Source organism: Mustela erminea, chromosome 20, assembly GCF_009829155.1.
Source record: "Mustela erminea isolate mMusErm1 chromosome 20, mMusErm1.Pri, whole genome shotgun sequence".
Lineage (NCBI taxonomy): Eukaryota > Metazoa > Chordata > Mammalia > Carnivora > Mustelidae > Mustela > Mustela erminea.
This window is the reverse complement of record NC_045633.1, coordinates 9,833,315-9,856,538: the sequence shown is the minus strand read 5'-3', so window position 1 is coordinate 9,856,538 and position 23,224 is coordinate 9,833,315. Positions and strand designations below refer to the sequence as shown.

Genomic DNA, 23,224 nt, shown 5'->3' with positions numbered 1-23,224 from the left:
CATCTATCCATGCATCATCCATCCATGCATCATCCATCCATCCATCCATGAATCATCCATCTACCCAACTAACCATCTGTCCACCTACTCATGCATGTACCCATGCAACATCCATCCATCTATTCATCTATCCAACCATGCATCCATCCATCCATCCAAGCATGCGTCCATCCATCCATGCATTATCCATCCATCCACCCACATATCATCCATCCATCCATCTATTCATCTATCCAACCATGCATCCATCCATCCATCCAAGCATGCGTCCATCCATCCATGCATTATCCATCCATCCACCCACATATCATCCATGCATCCATCTGCACATCATCTATCCATCCATGCATCACCCACCCATCCATGCCTCCCTGCGTCTGTGCATGCACGCATCCATCATCGATCTATGTCCCCCACTTTCCCCCCACCCTCTCTCTCCCTCTCTTTTTCACAGATTATTCTCAGGCTTGGTTGCCTGGCTTCCCTGCCCACAGCATCTCAGCAGCAACAGTCTAGAAAAGATGGGAGATTCTGTGGGCTGTCAGAGACTGGCACAGTGACACCCAGATATGATGACAGGCGACAAAAATACCTGAAGTAGATGAAGCGCACATGACCCTGAATCATCGAGAAAAGACTAATCTTGTTGAATATCATCTGTTTAGGGAAGCAGGGAAATGTATACGTGGTTTAAAAAGATTGCCACCCAAAGTAGAAAAAATAGAGATAGTTGTGATGTTTGGGGAATGAGTTTCAGTTTTGGGAAAAGTCCCCTATGCAGAGCTCCTTGTTCCCCAGAGCTGTCTGATAAGTCACAGTCAGAGCTGGAGGGGAATGCATCTCCATTCTATAAATGAGGAAACTGAAACTCAGAGAGGTTAAGCCACTTTCATAAGGTCACATGGTAAGCTGCAGTGGTGGGATTTGAACTTTTTTTTTTTTTTTTTTTAAGATTTATTATGGGGGCGGGGCAGAGGGAGAAGAGAAAGAGAATCTTAAGCCGGCTCCACACTCAGCACAGTGTCCGACTCGGGGCTTGATCCCATGACCCTGAGATCATGACCTGAGCCGAAACCAAGAGTTGACTGCTTAACCAACTGAGTCACCCAGGCGCCCCCAACCTAGGTCTTTTTGATTCCAGTTGTGGTAACACGGAGTTGCACTACCCAGATCCCCCTTCGAGAAAGACAGCAGAGAGCTTTCAACCGTCAGCTCCTTCAGGGTCAGTATCAGCTCTGGAGAAATCACATCCTTTCTGGGGAAGACTGCGTCACCCACTGTATAAAGTTCGGGTCTAAAGATCTGGCCCTTTCCACCCCATGTGGTCCACTCTGATGGCAGTATTTCTTTCTCTTGCATCTCCCGCTAGGACCTTTGCCAGGTCACACCCCAGTTCCACTTCTTCCTCCGCTCTCCCTTCACAGGTATTGATCCTTAAATGATATCTACGCCAAATTTCGTCTCAGCGACGGCTACCAGAACACCCCATCTGGAACCACTGATATGGGAAACGGTCTGAAGAAGCAGGCAACAATGCAGGGCTAAGGAGCTGGATGGACTGCCTCCAGGCTGGCAATCGGTTGTGGTGGGTGGAGCATAGTCCATGGCACGAGGTGGTTTAAACCCTCTGGAGTGAGCAGGGAGGGTATCCTGGCAGGAGGGAACGCACCAGCAGAAGCCATGGATCGGGTAATTGATGAACAGAGAAAATAGTATGCAAAAGCATAAGTGGGTTGGATGGCTCTTGCTACAAGGCTTTGACGTTCTACTGTTCTACTGATAAGTAAGGATACTTATCAGTCAAGGATGAGTAATGGGCCCTTGCTCTGGGACTGAATGCCAGAGAGCCTCTTCGGTGGAAGACAAAGAAGACGGCAGGCCAGGACTCAGAGTGACCGAACTTCAAAGACAGTGTAGGTCCCCAGGTAGGCATGCATTATACTATAGTCAGGGACCTGGCTGGGACCCTGACCCATGGGATGAGGTCATCTGGGTGGTACCCCCGAAGATGTTTCCACTTTGGGGGCCATTCCAAATAATGCTGCAATGACCCCTCATGGTATATACCCAGAATTAGCATTTCTGGGTCATTCTATGTTGAACTTTTTAAGGAAACACCATCCTGTTTTCCAGAATGGCTTCACCATCTTATATTCCCACCAGCCATGTATGAATCTGTTGATGTGTTTCCCTCAGGAACTGCCCACCTCTTTGGGCCCACGTGGTTCAGAGGATATTGACTCCCATCCCTTTCTGCTCCAGAGATGGGCATCTAAGTGGGGTCTAGCCAAGGACATATGCCTAAGTGGAATGTGACTGATCCAGGCCAATGAAATTCAACTCTGAATCTAGAACAAACTTGGACTTCTGTTACTTAGAGCAGGAAATCCACCGCCCCCTTTTATTTACTAAGCCAGTTTAAGTTGTGTTTCCTGTCACTTATGACCAAATAACCACTCTGTAGCATTAAGGCTTGCTTATTTAAAATCTCTGCCTGGGAGCTTTATCTCCCCTGTGTTTCACATTTATTGAGTATTGGATCTACACTCAGTACAGCTATAAGACGGTGCTGGAGTCGGGCTCCCTGGGAGGGGGCAAGACCGGATCAGTGAATGGTCAGAGACGCGATCTTGCAGACAAAGGGGAACTCGTGGTTGCAGGTGTTATCATTCCATGACCTCAGAGCTGCGGTGGGAAGAAGCAGAGAATCTGGGTGAGGTCCACCTACCACAGTAAAAGTCACCTCACCACCCCACTGGAGTAAAAGCCCTCTCCAGTGGCTCATGTCTGCACTGGCACCCCTTTCTTGCTGATGTTTGATGAGGCTGCTGTCCAGCCTCTCTCTCTCATGAGGCTGATCTTGACTTGCCACTGTGCATGGGGCAGGACAAACTTCATGCAGAGGCTTGGCCCACCTCTGGCTCCCAGGAGTCCCCATTCTATCCCTTCTTCCTCTAATCAGGAAAAGATAAAGGAGCACAGAGGAAGTAGCAGGTGAGTGCTTGACTCTGGACTTTGGTAGGTTTTTTTGGAAATCTGCTTCACTACTTGCTGTGTGACCATGACCAAATCACTTAAGTTCTCTGAGCTTCCGTTTCTTCTCTGCTAAATGAAAATATTAATAGTTTCTACTTCTCAAGACTGGTTTGAAGAGTGATGATGTTGCTAATGCTGATGGCGGTGATTGCTCATACCCCATGGGGGCCACTGTGGCCACCTGATGTACATGAGCTTCTTTCTTCTTCACAGCAACCCGTTAAGTATCACGAACCCATTTTGCAGATGCAGCCACTGAGGTACCAAGAGGTTAAGGCATTCACTTTGGGCCACGCGATTCATAAGGAGTGGAGCTGTGCTGGACCAACTCTACCTCCTAGAACCTTCAGATCTGCCCTGTGGGTTGGAACGATTACTAAATCCATTCTACAGAAGAGGAAATGGAATGTCCGAGAGAATAAGTAATTTCCCACAAGGACACAGAGCTAGAAAGCAGCAGGGCCAGGGCTCGAACCCAGGTGTGTATTCTTCTCACTGCTTACCCCCGAGTACGGCCCCAGCACACCTCCATTCTAACACTCAGGAGCCTGGGGTAGGGGCTGACACTTGGGTACCCTGGTGAGCAGACACAGAAGCACCGCCCTTTGACCGATCTTTGTACAAATCCTTCCTCTGACCCGCCCCCACGCTTCTGCCACTAATACCTTTCCATGCAACACTGCACCACTATGTACTGTTAAATCTATCCGCCACAGAGAAGAATGCCCCAGCCACCCAATTCGCCGGTCTCCCTGCCGTCTGTGGCCCCTCCCCAGCACCCCTGCGAGAGTCCTGATCTCAGGGGCACCCACCGCTGGTGGGCCGGTACCATATCTGCACGCAATCCTCCTCTTCTGGGTCCGTGTGCAGGCCACCATCCGGCTGGCTCCCGTCCCAGTAGCTGTAGTCATAGGAGGAGCCGTCGGTCCATTCAAACTGCCCTTCCTGGGCACGCCCATCCGGCGCCGAGGAGGAAAGCCGGCGAAAGAAAGATCTGGCATTAGTGCCAGCCCCAGCTCAGGGACGACGTTCTAACACCTCCACGTGGAGCAGCGCAGACGTCCTCACGGAGATGTGAGATACTGTTATCGCTACCAGGTTTGCTGAAGCCTTATTAGGTGCCACGCCAGGCGCTGTCCTCCGAGTGGGCATCCCCATCTCCCTTTGACAGAGGAGGAAACCGAGACCCAGACGGGTCTAGGCAAATTCACACTCATAGGGCAGTGGTGCTGCGATTCAAACCCACGTCTTGACTGCGGTACCCAAGACCTCACCTGCTCCACTTTTTCAAATTTCTTATTTTTTTAATTTACCAGCGGACGGGGGTCACCCTTCATTTCTTACCTTTCACATAGTGTGTGTTTTTTCTCGCCCGAGGTGGGACGGCTCTGTCCAATTACAAGAAAACGCCCGTTGGGAATTTGATTGGTGTTAAAATAAATGTGCAAATTAAGTGGGGCGAGAAGCACGTCTTTGCAGTGTTCTGGAACACAAGCCGTTTCTGCATTTGTTCAGGCTCTGAGAAAAGTCTCCCCCGAAGCACTGATGATTACGGAGGGGGCGTCAGATAATGGAAATAGCATGCCGCCTCTGAGCGAGAGGCTCCAGCCTGCCGTTTGGGCTCTACCCACTTCCTCACTGCAGGCTGGACAAGGGACTTAACCTCTTGGGGCTCTCTCTGCACCTTTACAACGGGGCTAATGTCTCCCCCAGAAAGCTACGGTGAGGACTGACGACGTCGAGGGGCGCAAAGGGCTCGCGCGGTGCTCACCCGAGACGTTGAAAACACAGACCCTTTGACTCTATTGTTTGTAGCTATTATTCTTAAATCTTGGGATACAAGTTCCTTAAACCCCCACTAAGTGTATTTGTCATTCCATTTTATTAAATAAATATTTTTTAAAAGTTGGTTTGTTTGCTTAGTTATTGAAGTACTCTCGGTGCCCAACGAGGGGCTTGAACTCAAGACCTCAAGATCAAGAGTCGCATGCTCTTCTGACTGAGCCAGCCGGGCACCCCTCTAATCCCACTTTATTTTAACATTTATTTATTTATTTGAGAGAGAGAGAGAGAGAGAGCACGAAAGCACATGCACATAGTGAGGGGAAGGGAAGAGGGAGAGAAAATCTTCAAGCAGACTCCCCGATGAGCACGGAGCCTGACCTGGGGCTTGAGCTCATGATCCTGAGATCAGGACCTGAGCTGAAACCAGGAGTCAGACACTTAACCGACTGAGTCACCCAGGCAGACCCTGCCTCACCACAGTCCCATTGTAAAGTTCCTACTACGAACAGAAATTTTGTGGGTTGGTTGTTGTTGTTTTTTTGTTTTGTTTTGTTTGTTTTTATGACTTCTATATCTCTGCTTGCCAGCCAAATTCTATGGGTTTAAAAGATGTATCTCTCTTGAGTCTGGACCCTGAGGTTACCTCTGCTTCTTTGCCAGCAGCTCCCACCAGCCTTATGAGCTGGGACAGTGTGCCAAGCACCAGGCTAAGCTCATTGACTTTCTACAGGAAGCCACTATTACCACTATCCCCATTTTCTAGCCGAGGAAACTGAAGCTCAGAGAGGTTAAAAAAAAAAAAAAATTGCATGAAGTTTCCTACCACCCAGTCAGCAAAAGGACAGGAGCTGGAACCGCAGCCCGGTTCCCCACAGTACTCTGGGGCCGGGCTGGTAGCATTCGTCTCTCAGAACAGAGACAATATTCAGCTCACCCAGGGAAAGTGTGGAGACAAAATTTCCAGCTGGAGTCTGCGGTGATATTGCCAGGCATAAGCTCTCTGGTGTCCGCTCTCTTTTTTGGCCTAATGCTTCACCATGAATCCATTGACCCCCGACCCTCTCTGCTTCCCAGAACCATTTGTCTTCAATGTCCTCAACTGGGTCAAGATCGTTCACACCTCAGGCCTTTTGCCCATGCTGGTCCCTCTACCTGGAACACTTCTTCTTCTGGCTGACTCTTATTTAACCATTAGATAGTAGCTTAAATGTCTCTAACCTGGGGAGGCTGCGGCAGCCACAGAAGGACACTGCTTCGAGCTCCTTTAGGAGGACTGGCTATAGGGAACATGGCCAACTGACAGCCTCAGCTCCCCTGACCCGTGGGATCCATTCCTACATTCACAGTGAGACCAGGCTTCCCCCAGGCTCTGCCCCAACAATAACCCAGCAAGAACTCAGCGGTGCCAGTGCTGGCCCAGTTCTGCACCATGCGGTCTTCCTCTCCTGGCCCTCCCCTGCCTGAGGACTCCCCACTGGCCTCGCCAAGTCTTTCTCAGAACTCTGTGATAATCAGAGGCTCTTTCTTCCCCCACTCTCCTCTCAAACACACACTCTCAGACACACACCAACTGTCCGGAGACATTCCCTGCCTCGTTATGTCCCCTCCTCTTGTTTTTCTTCCCAGATCTTTCCCCTCAGAAATCTCTCTGACATCGAATCACATTTCTGTGTCTGCTTTTTTCAGAACTCAAACCCAAACAGAGGCCTTCCCTGACCATATATGTTCCCATCATGCTCACACCGCCGTATTCTAGTATTCACACCACACTATGTTCACACCGCTGTATTCTAACCGGGACACGTCGGTGTCGGATTTCTCTCCGTGGGCTGGGCATGGAGCAGTGACCTGGCATACAGGTTCCATGGGCAAGGCTGGCTAATTGGAAATGGCGTCTTGGCTGGGAGCTTCCAGGAGGACCTGGTGGTCATTGCTTCCTTACCTGTCTGTGATCGTGAAGCCCTGTCCAGACGTCAGCTGGGATCCCGGGCACACAGCTGTTCACAAGGTCATACACAAAGACATTCTCTTCCCAGCTGCAAATGTGAGCAACAAGGCAAGAGGGTTACTCCTTGTCTTTTTGCATAGGACAGAGTTGAAAACGGAAAACAATTCTTCTTAACCTTCTGGGACCACAGTAAATGGAGGGTATGCCGCGACTCTGCCTTTTCCTTCTTTTTTCTTCGTTAATTACATCACTCATATGTGACGGCCCTTTCATAGACCCCTCCAGATAGTATTCACGCCAGTTTAAAGCAGATCTCAGCACGGCTATTCATCCTAAAAGTTTACATCTGCCTCAAAAGCAGGAGCAAACAAGGTGGATTCTACTGACAATATCATGAAGACAAAGAAAGAGGTTTATGCCGCCTTGCACCCATCAAACAACTTAATGAAAATCTCCGCTAGACATTTTTGTTTTCTCTCAAAAGCCCTCCTTAGGCTGCCAGTCCTTATTTATCCTATAATTTTTTTTTCTCATGTACCATCTCCAGAATCTTCTGCTTTCCTGGAAAATTCACCTCTGGGCTTGAACTTACAGAGCTCACTCAGCAAACCAAAGCCCTCCAGTGAACAGGCCACTCTCCTTTAGAAAGTGTCTTAGCCTTTTCAGGCTGCTGTAACCAAATACCCTGCCCTGGGTGGCTTTCCAACAACAGAAATGTATTTTTCACAGTTCTGGAGGCTGGAAGTCCAAGGTCAGGGGCCAGCACAGTCAGGGGAGGGCCATTGTTGGGGTCACAGACTTCTCACTGTATCCTCATGTGGGGGAAGGGGGTAGGGAGCTCTGCGGGGAGGTGGGGGATCTCTGGCAAAAGGGCACTAATCCCATCCATGAGGGCTTCACCCTCATGAACAAATCACCTCCCAAAGGTCCCACCTCCCCAAACCATCACCCTGGGGGTTAGGTATCAACATATGAATTTGGGAGAGACACAAAGATTTAGATCATAATGGGATCTATTAAGCAACTCCCTGAATTTGACTGCCTGGAGAATCGTGTCAAGAAAGATTCAGAGTGCCAGAAGTCTGAGTGCTTCTGGAATGAACTAGTAATTTCTTCCACAACTGCAAAATTAAGAAGAATAAACATGTCTGCCTTGATTTGCTACCAATGGCTCAAGACAAAAGGAATTTCATAGTGGGCATTTCAGACAAGGTGGCAGCCTTTGGAGAGCAGCAATGACAATTGCCAATGAGAGACAAAGCCAATGAGAGCAGATAGACTTTGTGGCAACTTAAATGGTAAACACCAACTTGGTCCTATTTTGAAGTGTCGTTAGGTATTAGGTCCAAGGCTGATAATTATTCCTTTATCATAACCTCTTCAACCCACTAACGTTTACCTTTTAATGTCACATGGAAGCTAAAAATGGGAGTCTCTCATCCAGTGGGATCTGGTCTTCAGGGGGTGGGAACTATTTGAGTGGAGTGTGCCTGTTGTTTGTGCACTGGCTCGCAACCCCCTTGCCAGCCTTCTGAGCTCGGCCAATGGCATTGTCCAGCCTCGCCGATGTCCGGGCACTGGGTAAGCCATGATCTTCCTCTAGGGTCTTCCTGCAGGTGCTCCAAGGACCATGTCCCCACATGACTAAAGCCCAAGAAGGAAAGGCAGCGATGGAAACTGGGCCCTTTCCACATGCCTGTGTCAATTTATCAGGGAGGAGAGTACTTCCATGATGCCCCTTACAGACTTCCCCTAATATCCAACTGGCCGAACTGGGTTTTATGGCCAGTTGGGAGCTGCAAAGGAGGCTGGAAACTTCTTACGCAGGCAAAGGGATTAGTCATGGCTGTGGAGTGAGCAACCAGAAGGGTCTCATTCTGATGGAAGTATTCAATAAGTTCATGGGTGCCAAACACACAATACAGTACTCAGGAAACACGTTGACGATCGAATGGAAGTGTCTGTATGTCTCTCTCTGTCTATTCACCCATCTCCATTTCTTTGCTGTTTTAGGCAGCAGATCATCTTGAGTGTCCTTCACTGATTTCTTTTGTAAGGTGAATTATTTTATAAGCTCTTTGAAAAAAGGAGGTGAGAATCTCCCAAGGAGACACCAATGCCTTCTACTATGGTTTGAACATTTGTGTCCCCACAGAGCTCCTATGTTGGAATCTTAATGCCCATGTGATCATATTAGGAGGTGGGACATTTGGGAGGTCCTTAAGTGGAAGGTACTTTGATAAAAGAGATGCCATAGTGCGCTCTTGCCCCTTCCACCACGGGAGGAAGCAGCAGGAAGAGGGGCCATTTGTGAACCAGGGAGCGGGCTCTCACCAAGAACCCAACCATGCTGGCACCCTGACCTTGGACTTTCAGCTACCAGAACTGGGAGAAATAAGTTTCTGTGGCTTATCAGCCCCCCTGTCTGCAGTTTGTTGTAATAGCAGCCTGAGGGACTAACGCAGATACTACTGGAGGAAAAGGAAAGGAAAGAGGCAGGACTTATGTGCCCTAGAAAAGATGAGGTGACATGGGAACGCTAAGTAAGAACTGACCCCCTGAGACGCCGAGGATTATAACAAAAGAAACCATTAACAGCCCCCACTGTTGAGCACTCACCGCAGCTAACTGGAAGGGCTTCAGAGGCTTGGTCACCTTGGTCAGATTATGCGCAGACGAAGTGATGGGAGTTGGGACTAGTCCAGGAATGTCTGACTCTTGTCCCTTAATGCGCATCACATCTCCTCCCAATGGCTTCACCATCTGGAATATCTGCTGTTCCCATTCCTTAAGCTTCCTAAATTCTTTATGGTCCTGACCCAGGACCAGCTCTTCCAGAAAGCCTTCCGTGAGCACCCCCTATCCACTCTTGGATCGCCTGGAGTACCCACTTTTGACCTCCTAGGGGGCAGGCTGGTTGATTTAGTTCTCTGTTTCTTAAGGTCCCATCTCTCCAAATGGGCCACAAGGACCACAGAGACCATCATCAAGTCTTATTTGTATCTGACACCTTCTCTCATGCCAACAGCAGGCTCTAGTCAATATCAAAGTTCCAAGAGTGTGTGGTCTGACATGGGGAAGGATCCAGTTTCTGGAGACATAGTGTTCTTCAGCCCAGTGGGTCACTGACCTTGGTCCTACCCAGCTGGGTAAGCGCTAGCTCCCCCAATGTCTCTCTCGTGCCCAGCTTGGCTACACTGACTGCTGAACATACATTTCAGGCAGTCATCTGGTGGAGAGGCTGCCTGGTCACTTTTAGCGATTTTGCCATCTTTGTTCAACAACACCTGCTTGGGAAACTATTTCAATATTTTATTGCATTTCCCCCAGATCTGGTCAAAAATAACAGGAACAGAGAGAAGCCCAAGGTGCTACTGCAAGTAATAAGGAGTGTGTATCAGATGAACTTAATTCAATTCAGCTGTCGCTTGAAACGAAGATGGAAATTATTAGGTAAGCAGAAAGTATGAGGATCTTAAGCTTCAATCAGATGCTCCGCAGACATAAGCTGATTGTGTGTGTAATTATGAAAGAAAAAAACTAAAAAGGCATGAAGAGAACACCAGAAATACTGGGCTATGTCTCAAAGACAAGATGTAATTAGGGACTTTATAACAGTGTCTAGCTTCATGCCAACTGAACTTCATGTATTTATGAATTTATGAATTTATTTACGTCTTTATGAATTTGTCAATGAATTTAACTTTCCTCCATGTTTCCAGGACAGTATTATATGCCAACATGGAAATCTACCTGTAAAGGAGAGGAAAGGGAGAGAATCTTAGTATAAAAAAGGCAAGGAGGGGCGTTAGGAGTTGAGAAGACAGGAAGTGGAGGCAGGAAAGAACAGGAACTGGGTCAGAGGTTGCCGGAAGCCTCCCAGATGGCCTGGAATCCTTTCTGACGCCCCGCTAACCAAGGTTGAGGTTACAAGCACCATGAGCGGGCTGAGCTACCCTTCCCGTGGGCTGGCTAAAGGGAAATCTTCATTGAGAAATTTTTTTTTTTAAGAGAGAGAGAGAGCTGGGGTGAGGGGTGCAGAAGCAGAGGAGAAGGGACAGAATCTTAAGCAGGCTCTGCCCTGAGCGTGGGGCTCGATCTCACGACCCTGAGATCATGACATGAGCTGAAATCAGGAGTCGGGTGCTTAACCGACTGAGCCACCCAGGTGCCCCTGGAATCATTTTAAAACTTACACTTCATCACCTGGATCTCATTCTCCTTCTTAAAGGCTCACAATTTTTGAGAACTTCTTTGATCCATTCTTGTCAGTGCTAACCCTGGGCTCTGTTCTCTGTTCGGGGATTTGCCCCGAAGACCACTCTTCCTCGGTTTTCTTGTCAGCTGCCCTGCCCGTCGGGGGAAGCACAGATGATGGGGTGGGGGGGGGGCGGCTGGAGAGAAGCCAGGGCATCTGTCTCTCCCTCAACCTTGGGATTCGCTGGCAGGGGCTGCCCCACCTCGGTAGCTCCAGCTCCCCTGACAACGGTCTGCCTTCCTCTTACGGGCGGGTTTGGTTTCCTGCCGTTGTGAATCTCTAGACTGCCTCACTACTGCCTCCTTAAGTTCTTAGATTCCATTACTCATGTGTTTTAAATTCTCTGTTGAATATTAGTAGTGGTTCCTATTCTCCTGACAGACCTGCCTCACCACCTTCTTCAGCGCCACTGAGGAGACAGAGGGAGACGCATGAATCTCCATATCGGTGGGACAAAAACATGGAGGATTCACTTCCAAACCAAGATACAGGACCCCTTCCCTGTTCTTACCAAAATTCAGCAGCCCTAAAGCATAAAGAACCAACGGTCTTTCTGACTTCAAGTCCCTAAGAGTCTTGAAAGACAGAAGCAGGATTGTGAAGTTGTCGTTTGGGTGCCAGTGGGACACGGCCTACTTGGCTTCAAGGAACCCACACACCGCGAGGACGTCTGAGGTGAAAACACGTCATCATAGGGTGAGGAGAAAAGTGCTCTAGGAGAGGTGGGCAGTGAGTGCAGCTAGGGTGCCATGCAGTCAAGGTGACCTCAGTGAAGACAGGAGAAGACAGGGAAAGGAATTCTCAGCTGAGGGAACAGAATGTGCAAAGGTAAAGAGGAGCGAAAGGGCTGGACCAGACTGGAGAACTCTGAGACGGTCTGTGTGGCTGGGGCTTGGGAGACACAGAGGAATGTGGAAGGAGGCCTTGGCGGGGTGGCTATGGAATTTGGCTTTTTAGGTTCAAATCCCAGGTCCACCACTTTATAGCTAGCCAACTTTGAGCAAGCTACGTTTCGGGAGGATCAAGTTTTGTGTGTGTGTACAATGAAGATAGCTCCCTCATACGGTTTGAGAGAGCTTCAGTGTGCTGATGTGTACAGATGCCGAGGAAAGGAATGTCAATTATTATTTCTCATATTATAGTCTTTGTATGTATGTTACACGAGTGTATCACAGGGTCAAGCCCTCTGCACAAAATCAGCGCTTAAAGAGATGGATCCAGTAGATTGCTTTTTGCCACCCAGGCTCAAGGCTTTGCCTTCTACTATTTCAATGAGAAATTGGGCTCGACCCTCTTCGACGAGAATTCGGGCTGGATCAAAGTTAGCGAGAATTACCCAAGAGAAACACCAGTAAGAATTGCCATTTTTCACTTCCCATTCCAAAGGGGGTGCCTGGTTGGGTCATGGGGGACGGACGTCTACTCACCTGTGGATGGAAGCCAGTTTGGCAGACTTCCTCCCAATGGAGAACTCAGAGCAGTAGAAGTCAGCCTCGGCCCAAGTCTTATTGAGAGGGAAAAATCTATAGCAGTGGCCTTTGAACTCCATCCAGAAGAGTGGGCACAGGGAAGCCCGGGGCAGCTCAGGCATGGCTGTGGGCAGAAAGAAAACAGACTGGCAGGAGGGTGGGCACTGTGCAAACATTGTACCTACAGCTTAGGACATCTTTTCAAGAGTGAACATAAAACATGGCCCAGGGGTACCTGGGTGGCTCAGTGAGTTAAAGCCTCTGCCTTCGGCTTGGGTCATGGTCCCAGGGTCCTGGGATCGAGCCCCACCATCAGGCTCTCTGCTCAGCGTGGAGCCTGCTTCCCCCCACCTCTCTCTGCCTGCCTCTCTGCCTACTTGTGATCTCTGTCTGTCAAATAAATAAATAAAATCTTTAAAAGTAAAATCTTAAAAAAAAAATAAAAGTAAATGTAAAACTTAAAAAACCAAAAACCAAAAACATGGCCCATTATGATTAGTAAAATTCTACGCTTGAGGTCCGGAGAACACGTGCATACCTAACATTTACCAAAAGGCAAAAGTTAATATATGCTCCTTATAGAACACCTGGAAAAGTGTGACCGCTCTGGCATATTTTTCTTCATGTCACGCTTGAATGCAGTGGTTTGTAGAAATTCAGTTGTTATATTGTACTATACATACATGTGAGTATTCCAAGTTCCAAAAATGAGAATATATTCCCCCATGTCATTATACATTTTTGTAAACATTGTTTGAAATAGCTCTTGAATCCTCCGTTAAGTGGCTCCCCCCCGCCCCAGTTTATTTAATCATTTCCCTATTTGTGGATAATTAGACTGGTTCCCTTTTTTAAAAAACAATTACACCCAATGCTGAGATGAACAGCCCTTGTGCATCAAGCTTTTTCGGCATTTCTGCTGATTTTCCGAGGAGAGATTTTTAAGGCTTTGATACAATTTGCTAAATTGCCTCCTGAAAGCAATTTATACTCCCACGGCAATGCCCGAGAGTGCCCATCTCACAGTGCCCTTGCCAGTGCTGAGTGTTACGGCTTTCATGGCCATCTTTGCAAATTTTATAAGCAAAAAACGGTATCTCGTTTCAATTTGCAATTCTGGGCTCTCTGGTGAGCGTGGAGATTTTTCCATGTGTTTATTGACAAAGGAGAGCCCATCGAACTATTTATATCTGGAAGCCCATTGAACTACTGGGGTTCAGGATGTGTTCTTAATTCTGAAAAAAACGCATGGGAAATCCATGGCTGAGACAATAAAGTTCTCCCAAGCATCAGCCCCCTGGAAGGCTTCTTAGAAGACACTCGTTTTGGAAACCATTCAAGATGACTGGTTGGAGGTAGGGGCGGCCGGGTGGGGGGTTGGGGAGGAATGCATTCTGAGAACCATCCTTGAATAATGATAGGTGGCTCCCCCATGGCTGTGGGCAGTGGGCAGTGGTGCAATCTGTTGGACTGGGATCTGGAGGCCGGGGTCCCAGCCGGGAGCTCTAGGCTGGACGTGCCCTGTGACAATGGTACATTCTCTCCCTTCTCAGCTGTCAAACTGGCTAATCTTTGGGGTCCCTTTGTGGCCACCTAAGAATTTGGGATCTTTGCCTTTCCAGCCACTGGAAGAGCTGGTTGAATTCTTGAATAATTAAGTAGTAGACAACATTCACGGAGCCTCTGTGATGTGCTAAACACATACAGGGAAACCGAGGCTTAGATAGGTCAAGTGACTTGCCCAAGGTCATCCTGATAGTCAGTGGCAAATAGGGATTTGAACTCAGCCTCCAGACACCAAAGTCTTTGAACTGAAAGTCTGCAGGATGTTTCATCATGGGAAATCAACACAGCTGAAAATGTGTCACAGTCTTTTAGCACCTACTTCTTGAGGTTGGTAGGCCAACCCACTGGAACTCGCGAATTGTGACATGTATGGATTGCTTTGTGACAGTATGATTTTTAACGACTAGCTCAAGCGTTCATAGCCAGGGCTGATGGGGCTTCAGGGATCCAGCGAATCCCTTGAAATTAAATGCAGAATCAAAAGTGTGTATGTGTGTGTGTGTGCACAGGCATGTACCTCTGTGCATTTATTAGGGGAAAGGAAGAGTCCGTTGTTTTAATTGAGAGCTATGCTACGTAGACACCTTCCAAGCTTCCCATCACTGACCACAGCCACTGGGCTCTCTCATTTGACCAGGACCAGCTCTTCCCCGACCCAGGCAGCTGTGCTCTGCCATCCTGACTTGTTCCTTCTAGCAATGCTGGGCATTGCTGAGCTCTTTGTAGGGACTTTGTGGCACTACATTTTACATAGAAAGAGCTGGCAATAATTAAATGAAGGGGGCTGGAAGGGGAAAGGAGGGGGCCAGGGCCCTTGCTCCCCTCTCCCCAAGGCCCAAAGGCTTCTCCTGGGTCCTAAAGCCTGGTGGATATTTTAAATCAAGTCTCCATGTGGAAAACAAGCTCCCTCCTCCACACGGCTGGTTCCTTTGATTTTCCCCACTGAACAAATGGCGATTATGGATGCCTGGAGTGAAACATACCAGAAAATGGGGCTGTGACAGGTCACCGCTCAATTACTCCCTTTTCCACCTGGGCAGGCAAAGGCCTTTAATTGGAAGGATCTAGGAGGAGGCAGCAAGCCACGTGTTTGCACCGGGATGATAATGAACTCCACCCTGCCTGGTATCCCGCACCCCCTTTGCCTCTAGGATTTGAGAAACTGAGAACTGAAGAGGATCTCTGAGGCCATTCATCAGCTTGAACCCCAGAGTAGCCTTGGCTAATCCGAGTCTCTCTCATGAAGGGATTTCTCGAGTTTTCCAGCTTCACAAGTCAGAGAATGACAGCAATATAATAAACAGGACCAACACTACTGAGCTTCCATCTGAGCCGGCTTTGTGTCAAGTTCTTTGTACCTATCAATTCATTTATCATCCACGCATCCTACAAGGTAGGCACCACAACGACTCCTACTTTACAGAGGACGAAACCGAAAAACGGAGAGGTTGAGTAACTTGCCCAAGATCACACAGCTCCCAAGCAGCAGAGATAGTTTTTGAAGTCAGGCTGTGTGGCTCCAGACCTAATTTAGGGATTCCTGCTGCATTTAAGCCCATTTCCTTTTGCCTCAGTCTTGATGGTCTGGTCTTCTCTCGTTCTCTTTTTCATTCAAGAGGTCCTATTGGAGATCTTCTTGAGCTCAGGGTGTTAGTTGGCTACATGCTGGAGAGACTGTGGACGAACAAACATACACACACAAACAGAGGCCCCCTCTGACCTCTTGGGTCTTACCGTTTAATGGAGATGGACATTAAGAAAAATGAGCACAGATATAAAATGTCATTAATGTGTCATTTGTGGGTGTGTGTCATGCAGGCAAAAACTTGAGGGAGTAGCCCCCAAATTATTTCTGGAAGTTGGTTATTTGTTTGCCCCCTTTGTCTCCCTTAGTTGAACTGGTGGCCGCCCCAACCCTCTCTTCAAGGAGCCTGTGATTAAGGCTGATTAAGGGTGATTAAGACAGGGTACCCGAATCCCCTTCCCAGATGGGGGAATTTCAAGGAGTTGCCACAGGAGCACCTAAACAGGTCATATAAGGATTTGGAGATCTGGGAGGCTTCCTGGAAGTGATGATGTCTCATCTGACACTTGAAAAGGAAGAGTCAGAGAAAATGTTTCAGGTGCTGTGTGGACACAGCAGGTGCAAAGGCCCTGAGATCTAAGAGAGTGGAACATTTGGAGAACATCTGCAAATGGTTCAGCCAAGCTGGGAATCTGAGAGGGGGGAAGGCAAGAGATGAGGCCAGAGGTGACAGGGAGGGTGGGGGGGGGTAGGGAGGGGAAGGGATGCACAAAGGAGCTTGTTGCTCTGGAAACCAGGAGGCCAACTGGTAAGGTCTTTTACTTCAATTAGCAGCACTAAAGGCCAACAAGGTCTCCCAGCTTGGGGGGTGGGAGTGGGGAGTCAAAGTCTTTGGGAGCTCTGGGCTTGTGAAGAAAAAAGAACACACCAGTGGAGTTCAGGGCTCATTTTTTTTCTCTCTCTCTCTCTCTCTCTCTTTTTAAAAGAATAAATTGTCACCTTCCCACTCAATCTGGCTGCCTGCTCCCCTGGCCCCAATCCAGCCGCCTACAAACGCACTACCCTGCTGCCTCCTGCCCAGAGCAGCCTTGAGAGCCAGCCAGGAGAGGTGGTGAGTGAGGAAGGCTCTGGGGTCCACATCCCAACCCCCACCCCACTCCCACTACTGGCCCCCAGAAGTCCCAGGAGATAGGAGGAAGTGTCTTTCGGTGTCCTGGAAGGCGGTGACTGGGAGGGGTCACGCTCACCACACCCCTTTCCTTCCCACTGCTTCCCTGGGTCACTTGTCCCATCATCAGACGATGCTCCTCACCACTGAGTCCTGGCTCTGGTTTCCAGAGCTGGTGGCCCTGGGTCTCACATGCTGAACTTGGCTTTCCCCTCTCTGGGCCATGCTTATGGCCACATGATACAAAGGGGAAAAAGCACTGGGCCATGTCTTCTATTGCCCAAACAGCGGCCATACACTCAGTGGTGAGTATGTAACTGCTGAGACCAGCCTCGGAGAGTATCAATATCATTCCCATTTTACAGCTGAGGAAACTGAGTCTCGGAAAAGCTAAGTCACTTATTACCATATCTAGCAAGCTGGGCGGGGGTGGGGGGGGCATCAGGATGAACTCAGAAATCCCTAAACACTAAGAAACACCTAAACACCAGAAAACATCTTTTTTCTGCCCTTGGTTTTCTCATTTGTAGGACAAATATACTAAACACGAAATGTAACAGTGTCACGGACTGAACGTTTGTGTCTCCCCCTCCTCAAATTCATACGTGGAAGCCCTAATCCCCAATGTCTTTGGAAATGGGGCATTTGGGAAAGGACTAGGGTTAGACAGGGTCATGGTGGGGGCACCCATGATAGGATTAGTACTCTTATAGAAGAGAAAGAGAGGCCAGAGCTCCCCGCCATGTCTGTCTCTGCCTGTGAGGACACTGTGAGGACACAACACAGTGGCCATCTTGGAGCCATCTTGAGTCCTCGTCAGGACCCAAATCACTCAGGATCTTGATTTTGGACTTCCCACACTCCAGAACTGTGAGAAATCAATTCCGATTGTTTAAGCCTCCCAAACTGTGGCATTTACAGATTTTTATTTGTTTTACTAAAGATTATAGCGGCCTGAGCTAAGACCAAAAGTTAAGCAAGTAAGTCCATGTCTCCTGGACACCTATATGAGTTGGAGGTCTGTGCCCTCAAGTCACTCACAGTCTGGGGAAAGGAACACACGCCTGGCAATGAGTCATCGTATACTATGATGCAGCCCAGAAATATGCAGAGTGTTCTGTGCCCATAGAGTTTGGGTGGGGAATCGGGCCAGAGTGTCCATGGGGCACTCTGGGATCTGACTCTATGATCCAGACTCCAAGGGGTACTCTAGGAAGTGCAGACATCCCGTCGCTCAGACCTGTAGGCTCTAGCTTGGACTCTGGAGTCCTCAGCTCTTCATGCCTCCATTTTCTCATCTATAAAATGGACATGATGATAATGCCGACCTCACAAGGAAGCCATGGCCTGGCTCTGAGTTGACATTAGCTACTACCGCAGCAGAGACGGCCTGGGCCTGGGACCGCCTGAAGCTGGGGGTGCAGAGTCAGCCTGATTGCCACCCCCTGCCCAACTCCTGACGCCCTGCAGCAGCAGCACCCCAGCCCTACCCCCAGCTCCAAATGCCTTGCTGGAATGGCCTTTGCTGTGGAGAATTCTTGGCCTCGGGAGCCAGGAAGGGAAACTTGATGGTAATGGTTGAAGAATCACAATAGCAAATTTTTGTGCAGCTTTTCCCAGGTGCCAGGCTCTCTTCTAAAGCACTTTACACTCCTGAATCCCCTTGAACAATGCGATCAAAGCTAAGTTCGCAGAAAAGGTTTTGGGAAATGGCTCTAGTCTGGCTAAATCCTCCAAAGTCTCTCAGAAGGATCTAAAGGGTTGTTTTTTTGTTTTGTTTTGTTTTTTTTCCAAAGCAGTTCTCAAGGTGTGGCTGAGTTGCACTCTGTGTGTATATTTACACGTTCATGGAAGGTCGGGAGACTTGGGATGAGGATGAAATGCTCTGTTCTGCTTTGCTCGGGAAAGCTGGGATCCAGAGCAGGAAGGCAAACAAGGTTCCTTCTCAATAAGGAGGGCTCACCTCTTTGGTCTGCAAAGGCCCATCACGACCCTAGAGAAGCCCTTCCTAGGCACACATCAACAGACACACTCTTGCACACACATGCACACAGACACTCACACATTCTCCTCTGGGTTGAAGTCACTTTCCTCCAGAAGATCTGTCTGCTCGGGCTTGAACTGGCTTTCTGCTGGGATGGGAACCCAGAGAGTAGAAGAACTACCACTTGGATGGATCCTTGGCAGGGTCGCCGGCCTCCGTAGGCCTCGGTTTCTCCAACTGTAACACGAAGGGCGGGCTGAATGGATTTCCCGATCCCTCCTGCCAACTCCAGCTCCGAGCTCTCCAGGATGACTGGGTTTGAAGTGATCTCGGTCCGCCCCTGGGAGGCCTGGAGGGTGAGCTGGAGGTGAGACGTCTAGAAGGTCCTTTCTCCAAGGGAGGCTTCTGTCATGCCAGAGAGCTGTGTCTCCTGACCATTTCTATCCTATCTCCAACAACTGCAGCAGCAGAAGAGCAAACAGTAATAATTCTCATTCTTTAAGCCCTTGCTATGTGCTAAGCCCTTCATCCGCACCATCCCATTGGAGATCCCAAAAACATTTGGTGGGAGCCATTATTATCCCCACTCTCCAGGGGAGGACACTCGATGCTCAGAAAGAGTGGCCACAGGCACAAGCTAGTGAGGGAGAAGACTCCCCGGGTGTTCCCACAGGCAAACTCAGCCTCAGGCCCTTCCCACACAACACTGGACAGAAAGACAAGACTGTGGGATATACAAGGCAGACCTTGAGGATATTTTGTCCAACTTCTCTCCTGCTCGCCCATTGCTTGGATGAGGAGACTGAGGCCTCAGAGCAAGGATACGAAGTCACCGTTATGGACTGAATTTTTCTGTCCCCTCCTAAATCATATATTGGAGCATGAACGCCCAATGCGATGGTATTTGGAAGTGGGGTCTTTGGGAGGTGATGAGGGTTACATGAGGTCATGAGAGGGACCATGATGGGATTAGAAGACAGACCAGCATGCGCACAGGCTCTTTCTCTCCCTGCTACATGAGGACTCAACAAGAAAGGTGGCCATCTGCAAACCAGGAAGAGAGCCCTCACCAGGGAACAGAATCAGGCAGCACCTCGACCTCCCAGTCCCCCAAAACTGTGAGAAGTAACTTCCTGTTGCAGCCCGAGCTGACTAAGATGCTCAGAGAGTTTATGATCGATCAGAGCCCCTAATGCTTGCCCTAATGGACAAAGGCCACCACCACTCACCTTGGTTTAAGAGAGATGCCCAGGTACCTCCGAATTTCAGATAAACAACAAATCACTTTAAGCCCATGTCCCATGCAATATTTGATTGTCTAAAACATGATTGTTTATTTGAAATTCATTTCTCTGAAATGTACCTGGGCATCCAGTGTTTTATCTGGCAACCTTGTCAGCCCACAGTTTCATTTCACCCCAGCACTGTGACAGCCCAATGATGGGGGTCTTATGGGATTCTTAGGAGTCTGTCACTATGAGTTGTACTTTAATGGGGACCAAAATATTATCTCTGCCATAGACTTACTGCGGAGGTTCAATAGATCCATACACAGAAAGGGCTCAAAACGATGCCTGGCACATAGAGAGGACTATGTAAATCTTAACTGGTGATAGGTATTATTATTACTTTAAATATTTTAAACAGGGTTCGGCAAGAGCCCTCCCGGTGGAGGTGACCGGCAGGATCCTCAGCCCGGAGCAGACTGCAGGATTCAGGAATCCTCTCTCCCAGATGGGGATCCCTCCCAGTGAGCTCCCCGGTCTCTGGGTCTCTGGTTCTCCGCATTGCAAAGAGGAAGACACTGAGCTCCTTTGAAGCCTTGAGTCTTTCACGAGGGATATTGGGAGGCCACATGCTGGTTAATTGCTGTCCTAATTGCTGGGGACACAGAAAACCCATAGAAGTGGGCCACAGAGCAGTGACCTCCAGGGAGGTCACAAGAAGGACAACTGCATGCCCAACCCATGGTGGCAAACAGCAGGTCTGAAGGGTCCCTGGGAACAGCTGTCACAGCCAAGATGGGGGTGCGGAACCCCCCACCCATGCGAATTCCCTAATAAAATAAATCCCTTTTTCAGATCTTGTTGTGGTGTCCAGCACCAAGCATGAAGCACTCTCCCCACTTTATCTTACTTCCCTAGTAGATTCACCCCAGAGGATGCTACCCTGACTCCCATTTTCCAAAGGAAGCTGAGCTCAGAGAGGTTAAGAAATTTGGGCAGGTCACACAGTTTTTAAGATGCACTGCTGGGATTTAAAAATCAGGACTTTTGGGGTCTGAGCTGGGGTGGGGTGGGGTGAACATTACCCCTGGGGTGGGGAGAGGGGAGCCGGAGGGGCTGCCAGGAGGCTCAGCGCGGCGCCCACTACTCCTCAGGTCAGCTCAGCCTCACTGACAGAGCCTCGAGTGTCTGTGGGGTGTCCTCCTCTCCACCTGCTTGGGTCCTGGCCCCGGGGCTCACCTGGGCTGATACTGATGTCCGTCTGCGGAAAGGCCTGTGCAGGGAGGAGGGTCAGGGAGGCCGCCATGGCCCACAACCCCCACCTTTGCATCCTGAGGCCCGAGGAAGGCACCTTCAGGCCTGCGTGGAGAAGAGAGGCCCTTTCACTGGAGCGCTCTTGAGAGCCGGCGAGATCTGCCGGGAGCTCAGGACACACTGGACAGCCTCCAGTCTCCTCCTCCACCCCCCCCCGCCCCTCCTCCCTCCTCTCTGGAGGGCTGAGTGACAGCTTGAAGGCCGCCCCTGGTCAGCCCCCTTCAGGAAACTAAGAGAAACCACCGCTATGCTTCTGAGCCACCCTGTGGCCTTGGGCCTGTGCTCACTTCTCTGAGACTCAGTTTTCTCCTCTGTGAGATGGGACAGTAACAGAGCTTGCATCTGGCCTGTCACAGGAGATCAAGTATCTCGGGCCCCCTCAGAGGAAATCTATACCAGAAGGTAAAAACAGAAGTCAGAGGCCGAGGCAGAAGTCATGGGGCCTGTGTGCTTGGGCTCAGCTCGCCCCCATCTCACTCTGGCCTTAAACGCACTGACACACCGCTTGCCTGGGAAGCAGGAAGGCAGGCCTAGATGGGTTACCCTCCTCCCTTGCCCTCCACCGTTCAGGGTTTCTTAGGGGTTAAAGGAGGTTCCAGTAGAAGGTTCTTGGCCCAGAACAAGCACTCAACAAAGAGAAGCACATGTTACCTTCGTGCATAGGTCTCGTGTGTTTGCTCCAACTTAACATAAATGTTTTCAAACCCACTGTTTTTCATTGGGAAGGTCACTGCACTTACGAATTAGTATCTCCGAAAATCGGGATCATTCTCTCCCCCACTTCCTGTGTGGTCAGGCAAGTCATTCTGCCTTTCTGAGGCCTCCGTTTCCTCCTTAATATAACAGGGGCTACCAAGAGAACCTACCTCGCACAGATTCAATGAAATCACTTGTTTGTAAAACTCAGCATAGATGCTGGCGAGCAGAAGGTGTTCAAGAAATGATAGGCGATTTCGCTATCATGATCGTAGATCCTGTGCAAACCTTTTCCAGGCAGGAGACCCTGCATGCCACCCCCCACTCCGCACCCCCGGTTCACTCCCCGTTTCCTCTCCGGAGTGCTCTGACACTGTGTGTGGCTGGCGCCCACAGGGACGACTTGAACCTGTCCCAGGCCCTCACTTGCTCTCTGGTCCACCAGCGAGGCCTAAGTGCATTCCTCTCTTGGCACCGGCTGGAGAGCCAGCCAAGGCCGGACTCAGGCTCAGTTTCCTCCTCATGTCCCACATCTACCGGTTCCACCAAACTCTCTGCTGGGGCCCACCCCAGAGCGCGCATGTGTACTTATTTAGGAAGGATATACATTTATTATCCGAGTGTTGGGCCCAGCTGACTTACTGTACTGAGAGATCAGGTCTGTTATAAAAGAGCCCTCCCCCACACTGACATTTTTTTTTAAAGGTTGATACAAAACATAAATATAAAATGTGCACCTTTTCTCCCCACTCTCCATCACCTGCGGCACTGCATTCCCTCCTCCCAGCACCCCCCGTCAAGGGAATCACGCACCCTCCAGAGGGGGAACCCACCAAGTGGGGAGGAGGGTGATGGGACAGAGGCCACTGGAAATGCTTTTGAAAAGCGGAGGATGCTTTGATGTGGCAAACAAACTAAATGATCTGTGTTGATAACATGTCGTTAGGTGACGGCTGCAGATTTTTGGTAAATGGGTTCATGACCCCTGTCTGGATGGAAGCAAGCGAAGGTATGCCCCACCCCATGCACTGGCATCTCCTGGGAGCTCGTTCAAAACGCAGAGTATCAGGCCCCACCCCAGAACCACCGAATCAGAATTAAGGGGTTGTGTGTATATTAAAGTTTGTGAAGCATTGTTCTAGGCAGGGGTAGGCTAACTTTATTATTTTAATTCCACTTTTTAATAAAACTTGCACCTATCAGAGGTATCCAACATGATGATTCAATACAGGCATGCGCAGTGCATCGC

General features: G+C 49.4%; 1 protein-coding gene across 1 annotated transcript; it reads right to left on the bottom strand.

The window, feature by feature from the left end:
• Positions 1–1,089: 1,089 nt before the first annotated feature.
• Positions 1,090–21,413, bottom strand: CLEC19A (C-type lectin domain containing 19A). Its single transcript, XM_032327517.1, has 5 exons — positions 21,205–21,413; positions 12,455–12,620; positions 6,764–6,857; positions 3,849–3,981; positions 1,090–2,685 (listed from the first exon to the last, which is right to left on the bottom strand). Exons 1-5 carry the CDS (start codon positions 21,293–21,295, stop codon positions 2,606–2,608), a joined length of 564 nt encoding a protein of 187 aa, XP_032183408.1. The 5' UTR covers positions 21,296–21,413; the 3' UTR covers positions 1,090–2,605.
• Between the last annotated feature and the right edge of the window lie 1,811 nt (positions 21,414–23,224).